The following is an 8,359-nucleotide window of genomic DNA, read 5'->3' on the forward strand; positions in this document are numbered from 1 at the left end:
AGCGTTCCCTGGGAACAGCCGCTAAAGACCCAGAGTGTGCCTGGCTCACTAGTGCTTCACAATACCAACAAACTCCTATCTCCTTTATACACTCTACCCTACCAACAGTATAGCCAGCACACTCTGTACTTAGACCCTTTCCAGTTCACACTACTTTTCATATCAGTAGTATACCTATACGTATGCTTCTACCCATTCTACCCAACTCCATCATACCACTGTTATACAGAGGAGACACAGTCCTCTTGATACGCTGCTTTCATCCTGCCGTGAAATATCTCCCCGCAGTCTGCCTGGAGGCTGGACATAGCTTCTATCTCTGGGAACATGTCCTCTCTCTAGGCCTGACACACCAAAGAGAAAACAACTTACAATCTTCACTCTTTGGCCAACAAGCAAGTGATACATTCCCCAGGCATTATCATTTCAAAATGATTAGAAATCCAATCACACATAATATTTTATATGCCGAGTTGAATTAAGGCTAAATCAGAAACACATGACGGCACACATGAGGCTCTAACCTTTTTAAACGAGCCACAGTCATCCTTGGAATCCCCTGGAGCTTGCTCCATGACATTTCTTGTGAACCGGCAGAAGGATTCTATAATAAAACATCTATACTGTCCCATGATTTCTATGTCTACAGACCTCCACATCCTCCCTCCTGTCTGGTCTGGTATAATGAGATTGAGTCATTATGATGCATCAACAACTAAGGGAAAATGAAGTGTTTCAGCCAGAATGATGTCACTTTTCAGGGTGTAGACAGCCAGAGTATTGTCCAGAATGAGATACAAGTGGATCTCTGTGTAGGCCGCAGTATCTGCAGAAGCTTTCAGTTATCACATCCAGACAACCCGCTTCCGAGACCCAAACCTTCATTACAGTGCAGATTACGCATTTTGACTGTAAAAATGTGTTAAAAGTTTTAATGATCATGAGATCACCCCCTCAGTCACAAAAACAGGTCCCCAGTAACAAGTTATCGGGGACATAATTAAACCCAGCCATTGTGCCATCTTCCAAGTGCGTCACATTAAGCACTTTATAACAGCATCACTGTTGAACTTTTCTTTATTAGATTAGATTTGGCCCCATTGATGGTGCCATCCATGTGTGGCGAAGGGGCTATCAGGGAGTTGATTTGTGTGTGTGTGTGTGTGTGTGTGTGTTTGTATGTACATGTGTTTGTGTGTGTGTGCATACTGTATATTTGTGGGCACGTGCATTTATTTGTGTGCTGGGTGACATTTCACTGTTGGATTATCAAAAGACTACTGCAATCCACATCCTTTCCGTGAAATGTAGAAATAATTTCATCCGTTTTGCATATGTGTCTTGATGGACTCCCCTACGACTGTTACCAACAGCTCCCTCAAGACTTCAAAGTTCCAAAACGAACATGCTGCTATATTGATGGATCCCTGAAGAGTAATGCGACATGGGAGAACAGAGGCTGTGCTCCCTAGAGCCTGTGAAGCTCATCTTCTTTGAGATGTTCTGGGAAGATAGAGAGGGGGGGGGGGGGGGGATAACCCTTAGTTATCCACGTTGCTCCACATCAGACACAGCTGAAGCAAATAAATGTATGTTTACCATTGTATGTTTATTTAGAAGTACAAAATAAATAACATTTAGATGTATAACAGACTGGATTTGTAGTTATAGAGTAAAGGGATTTAGAGACTTTTAGTTCATTCATCCTTGTGTTTGCTTCTCTATTTTGATGTTGTTATTATCATGTTTGAAGATTCATGAGAAATATCGTCAGGGGAAACAAGATATGTTATATTGGTACATTGCGCCACCTAGTGTAAAATAAGTGAAATAAGAATTGGTGTCAATTTGATCAGTCGATGCATCGTAAATCAGACTTTACGGGCTTTATTTCTGCCAGTGCCAAATTAGCAGTTTACCCAATCTGAAAATGCAAAAGGTTGAATAATCAAAAAACTATGGTGAAATGTCCACTTTTGTTTGACTGAATAGTGCATGTCCAAAAAACATATCTCGTGTGTCATGATGTAATAAGATAATACACATGTATGACTAACGGCCCGATCAGATCTGTTAAGTAATGAATAGTAGTGGACGCGAGAATGTTGTTAGTTTTGTCTAGTTCAGCAAAAGTTTTTCATGCTGTCGTACTTACTATCGCCAGTAGATGGAAGCAAATGTTAGACATTTGGCATTACACAAGCTGTTACCAAACACACGAGGTTTGTTTTGTAAGACTCCGTAGTTATATCATAAACATCGTTCTATTGCATGGTGAGTACGCATTAGTTTGAATGGATTGTGGACTAATACCTGAAATACCGTTGCTAGTTATTTGCAGGCTACTGTTTCTCACTACTGTCTTGTAGAGACGTTATTACTATCTGACTTTTCGGGGGAATCGTTATAATTACAACAATATGAAGTCAATTGCCTGCATATCCTCTGTGAAAGCTATGTGTCAGTATTCCGCTCACGCGTTGGTCTTCAGTCGTGGTTTAATGGAAAGTCATACACATTTGCTTTCACGACTTTTTACTGTGGAAATACCATGCAAACGTAGTCTAGCACCACCGTGCATTTCAACTTTGCTCCGTTACCATACCACAAGTGAGAGAGGGGCGATGGCACATCAGTTATGCAACCTGCCATCGACAGAGGAAAAAGATCACGAATTGATGTTGCATCTTGAGAGATGCCTTTCATGTAATTCAGCAACAGGTGCCATGGTCACACAAACAGTATCTCCTATTTCTCCAAACAAGACTCAGGCCATAAGAGATTCCTTCACGATGAAGGCCCTATTTGAAGGCGAGGTCTTGCCGGAACTCTGCACCAGGCTGACCGAGGCCCCTAGTAATCAAGAGAGAATCAAACATCTTGCCATTTTACTGGGAGTGTGTGTGGAGTTTGGTGTGGACCCTAACAGTCCAGTAGTTTCCAGGTTAAAAGAGGAGTGCAGAGCACAACTCTCACGAACAGACATCAAGCTACCACACTTGTGCCACCTTGGAGAGGTGGCCTACAAGCTGGAAGGCAGGAGATCCGAGATTGTGGTGCAGGTCCTTAACTCTGTGAGCGCTAGCATCGACGAGGCTCTCTCTCCTGATGATGCTGCCCAGGTGTACTCCCTCCTGGCTCTATGCCAGGACACCCACCAGTGGATGTCTGGCCTACACAGGCAAACAGAGAGGCTGATGCACAGACTGACTGCCAGCAACATCAGTGACATCCTCCACTCCCTGGGGACCCTGCAGCAGAGCCAGGCCATCTCTCTGATCCTCAAGCTCAGCCGCAGGGCCTCTCGGCTCTTCCAGGACTTCACAGACCAGGAGCTGCTCAGGGTCCTGGCCAGTCTCATGCACTTTGGACATCACGATCAGGGCTTTCTGCCAGCCATGGAGAAGCACCTCCCAGGCAGGATAGCAGAAGGTGACGTGGAGCTCATCAGCACGGCGATGGAGTTCTGCCTGCAGATGAGGTGGCGCTCTGAGCCCATCTTTGAGGCCGTAGCAGAGGGCTTTGTGGGCAATGCGGAGAAGTACAGCACTCCCCAGATCGCCTGCCAGATCGTGGCCATGGGGAGGTTGAACTACCTGCCGGCGTGCTCCGGTCAGATGTTTAGCAAGCTGGAGAGCGTCCTGCAGTCCCGTTTCTCCCAGTTCCAGCCCCGGTCTGTGATCGAGGTGCTCCACTCATGCATCCACCTAGAGAGGTTCCCACTCAACTTTGTTTCCAAGGTTTTCAGCCCCTTCTTCCTGCAGAGGCTGCAAGGTATTGCATGTCTCTCTCCCTTTGTGAGTGTTTGTTTATATGTGTGAATGTGTGCATGAGACTGGACCTTTTCCCCCGGTTGTGTTCCTCCTGAGGTGTGGGATTCAAGGTTTGTTTGGTCATACCTGCATTTGATGTACAATGTGTGTGTGGGTGTGTGTGTGGGTGTAGTACATGAATGCTTTGTATCTAGTATGTAACCATGTCTTTCTCTCCTTCACAGCACAAGGGGAGCCCCTGGATAAGAATTCCCTGGGTCAGCTAACGCAGCTCAACCTGTCCACCTCACTGGAGTGCACTCACTACAGGGTGAGTGCGCTGAGCACCACTGGAGACATTCCATGAATACATCCATGAATCGGAAATGAACCCACAAGCAAAGCTTTTTTTCCCAGACATGACCACCACACTGGGCTTCCATGGAGTTTCAGTGGAGATCATCTTTCTAGAACTACACATTTTAAAATTAATTGTACAATCTACCACATTATGTGTATGTCATTCCAGGGTCGCAGGCTGCCTTACTACTATCACATAAAGGCGTTCTCCTCTGTGGACCAGTCCTTTGAGACTCCCATGGACAGATATCTCTACAGCCAGGTTAAAGGGCCTCTCAGCACTCTACTTGGGGGCAAGGACCACTACACCACCAGAGTTTTCACACAGACTGGATACACTATAGGTGATTCACTGCTGCTCCCTTCTATTCTAGATTGTAATATGGACTACAGTATGTTGACTTTACTACAGTTTAATGACAGGATTAAACAGGTGAAGTCATTCCGATTGTTGTTTTTGTTGGCCAGACTTGGAGATCAATCTGGATGAAGATGGCTTTGTCTTGCCTCTCTCTCAATGGGAACACACTCAGAGGAGGTAAGTCACACAGGTAGATTAAACTCATACAATGAATAAATAGAGTACGTTCTTTATGTTTGTAAAAGAAAATGCACATGTAGACGTGGTTAAGATGATGTGTGTGTTGTAGGATGGCCTTGTGCCTGGATGGTAAGGACCGTTTCTGCAGCAACACCCAGCACCTGCTGGGGAAGGAGGCCACCAAGAGGCGCCACCTCCGTAGATTGGGCTACCAGGTTGTACAGGTACCGACATGACGACTGCAAATGCTCCTGAACCTCGATGGAACTTAACTAGAAAGCCCCGTCAGTGACCCTGTCTGTTGTTGCTTCGTTCTTCTCCAGATCCCCTACTATGAGTTTGAGAAACAGAGAAGGCCGGAGGACCAGGTGCGCTACCTCCACAAGAAGATCTTCCCCACCATCTTCAAGTTTAGCCGCTGATCTGACAGACTTAACTCTATGGACATTTAGCCAACATCAGCAAACAAACAAACATGACACGTCAACATGCTGCTGGTTGGATGGTAACATAAGCTGAGGAAGACAAGATGGAGGATGTTTTCTTCTAAACTGCCTATCAATCATCTCTTGATGCATTGAGTAACACTGCTGTTTGTGTTATGGATATATCGGTTGAACTTAAAGGCCTAAGGGTTGCCAAACATGGTATAGTACATTTAACGCAAGACAGGAAGGCATAACGGGCTGCTTGGATGTAATAGATAAGCTGTGTTCTTGGAAGCTTCCTCTGCCGTGTACTAATTACCATGAATAATCATCGACAGACCATTTATCTTTGTTCCAAGTGGGAGATTGTGTATGTTGTGCAATATGTAGTTCATTTGAACATAGCTGTAATGTAATTTAAATGATTGAATATGAACTGGTGTGCTGGAAGTACTGCAATAAAAAAACAAAGTTTGTATATTGCCCTTATTCTTTATTAAAGGAGTGCAGCCAACATATTAAAAAAAACTGAAGAAAGAATGATGTTGTCTTTTGAGTGCCAATTGTTGCAGCTTTCTTTTTGTCTTCCTCTTGCAGGGCATAAAGCTTGTTGGCATTTAATCCACTCCTGGCCTGCTGGGCTGACAATATCTCCTAGGCAACAGAGTGTAAACTCAGACCTGCCCAGGGAAGAGAGAGGCATGTGGAGAGAAGTGTAAGGAGTGTAGACACTGGAGAGGCTGTTGAAATACAAAAAAACCATTAACTTCTCGATCAATGCATAGCGTTATATATGTCTCTAATCGAGCACTGGATTGTATGTTAATCAAGCATGGAAATAAAGAAAATGATGGAAGAAAATGATTCAAATCAAGAGGAGATACAGCTCAAGTCTAAAGGTGAGTTAAGTTTAGCGTTTAGTCCTTTTCACAGACTTTTGGCTTCATCTGAGTCCATGCTGTTTCGATTTTTCCATACATGTGTTCCTCACACTATCAGTAGAACATTACTTGGTTTGTTGGTTGCATAATAACTTAGAAATCCTCCCTCTTGACTTTGTTGTGTTGTTTTAATGTCTAAGTAGTTGTCATTTATTATTCCAACGCAAAGCTGGGTAATGGGGTGACGCCAGCTAGATTTGATTGTGAAGCCAGTTAGGGCTGTCGGTGATATTAAAATAGTGTTGATGCCCTGTTCATTAATGCTTCCATCTGCGTCTTAATCATTCACACCACGAGACAATGTTGTAATGTGAGAGGAAATTTACTCCATACCCCTTTACCCATCGGGGACCAGGTCACTAGGGTCTTGCACTGACATTCACAACAAACCTCCCCTGATATAATATTGCACCCACACAGGTACTGACACTAGACCAGGTCTTGAGAAAGGAGAGTAAGCAGGTTTCCACAGCAAACCAACTACCTCATCCAACCCATGCCACTAGACATCCGTCAGCACAGCTTTGGGGAGGCAAACTGATCATCGGGAGAGCAGACGAGAGCTAAGGAGAGCCATAGTGACAGATTAGCAGCTGCAGCCAATCTGACAGTCTCATCTTTATCCTGCTGGCTGCTGTTCACACAGACCTGCCAAGAACCTGGTGGACTATGGAGAGGATGGAGGGAAGGGGGAGTGGTGACGACATGCTGAGGGCTGAGCTGGAGGAGCCAGGCCGGGACTTGGGCCTGGGGCTAGAGTTGGAAGACTGTCCCTGGGAGGAAGTGGATGTTCCCCAGACAGACGAGGGCTGCACTCCACTCATCACAGCCTGCCAGAGGGGTATGACTGAGGTAAGTTTTAGGGAGGAGATTGACTTGGTTGGGTGGGTCCTTTGTAGCTTGCAGCATTCACAGAATGAGACTCCCTAATGAGGTGAGTGTAGCTGGACTGATAAGACGTAGTCTTTGTTCTCATTGTTGAGTGACTGATGCCAGTGATTATTGAAAAAGGCATAACAGTATGAATTAAGCAGGTCATGTTTTGTCATTCTTTGTGTTTGTTAATGTTAATGTAATTTTTAAAATGCTATATAAACATTGTAAATCACACACGTGGCTATAAATAGTAAATGATTGAAAAGGAGCGTCAATAATAAATCATTATTCCTTGTCATTAATGTGATTTAGCGCAGTAGTTTCACACATGAACTCATCCGTTTTGATCTCCTGTTGATATGACATGGCTGTTTATTATTGGACCCGAGTAGTCATCAATTCAGTTGTATTTTTCCTCACAATAACAATACCATGAAGAGATCCATGTCATGGCTCCCAGGAGTGGAACAACTGATGAGCTCAGTGTTATGCAAGATCAAAATAAGCTGGTGACTTACTGGTAGTGTTGATGACGAGGGATGCCATAGGGATATCCCTACACCTGTCCCCCAGGTGGACAAACCCAGCACTGAGAAGCCTGTTGTTGGTACATCAGGGAAGATATGGAAAATGACAATTACAGAACAACAATGATTCATTCATTCATTTGCTTGACCTAAAATCTAATTTCAATGAACTCACCAAGATATCAATACAAAGCTTACACAGAATCGACCTCTGTGATGACATGCATCTCTCTGTTGTCAGGTTGTGCACTTCCTCTTGAGAAAGGGAGCTGATGTCACCCTGTGCAACAGCAGCAACCAGACTGCATTACACGTGAGTCCTCCTGCCCTGCAGAGGGAGCTGCTCTGGTCCATGTCCAGGCCTCTGCCCCACCACACCCAGCTCCTCCAGGCTGCCTGGCAGGGAGAGCTCCACTCACTGCAGCACCTGCTGGTAGGACTCACACTACAACCAGGCTCAGATTGTGTGCGTGTGTGTGTCTACTCAATATTTACTTTGCACCCTGGCTCCAGATTTGTAGACTGTCGACATTTTGAATGCAGTCTGGCTTGGCTGTAGTCACACTCGAACTTTGGTGTGTGTTTCAGGCTCAGAGTGATCTTGTGGATGCCAACTGTCAGAACAGGGACGGTCTGACTCCACTGATGCTGGCGATCCGTGATATCGACATGTTCGAAGAGCTCGGCTCCCAGTTGCCATGGGAATACAGGCCCGTAGAAGTGGTGAGGGAGCTGCTGGCGGCCTCAGCGTAAGAAAAACAGCTTTATAGAATGACTCTAACCTCCAGTCCAGCCCAGCCAACATTTACCTCACGTGTGGTGTTAGATTACATTGAGTCATTTAGCAGACGCTCTTATCCAGAGCGACTTACAGTAAGTCTAGGGACATTCCCCCCGAGGCAAGTAGGGTGAAGTGCCTTCCCGAAGGACACAA

The 8,359-nt window shown here is 45.1% G+C and overlaps 1 protein-coding gene and 1 long non-coding RNA gene across 2 annotated transcripts; one reads left to right on the forward strand and one right to left on the reverse strand.

Annotated features, from left to right (window-relative positions):
* The first annotated feature begins 2,200 nt into the window (after nt 1-2,200).
* LOC146234024 (FAST kinase domain-containing protein 3, mitochondrial-like) lies at nt 2,201-5,559 on the forward strand. Its single transcript, XM_084688414.1, has 6 exons — nt 2,201-3,774; nt 3,998-4,083; nt 4,282-4,456; nt 4,581-4,650; nt 4,763-4,877; nt 4,977-5,559. Exons 1-6 carry the CDS (start codon nt 2,421-2,423, stop codon nt 5,073-5,075), a joined length of 1,899 nt encoding a protein of 632 aa, XP_084544540.1. The 5' UTR covers nt 2,201-2,420; the 3' UTR covers nt 5,076-5,559.
* A 49-nt stretch (nt 5,560-5,608) lies between these two features.
* LOC146234025 (uncharacterized) lies at nt 5,609-8,335 on the reverse strand. Its single transcript, XR_014741587.1, has 3 exons — nt 7,601-8,335; nt 7,417-7,496; nt 5,609-5,821 (listed from the first exon to the last, which is right to left on the reverse strand). It is a non-coding gene; the product is annotated as an uncharacterized LOC146234025 (long non-coding RNA).
* Between the last annotated feature and the right edge of the window lie 24 nt (nt 8,336-8,359).

This window comes from Hypomesus nipponensis, chromosome 23 (genome assembly GCF_054491055.1).
Source record: "Hypomesus nipponensis isolate SF chromosome 23, ASM5449105v1, whole genome shotgun sequence".
NCBI lineage: Eukaryota > Metazoa > Chordata > Actinopteri > Osmeriformes > Osmeridae > Hypomesus > Hypomesus nipponensis.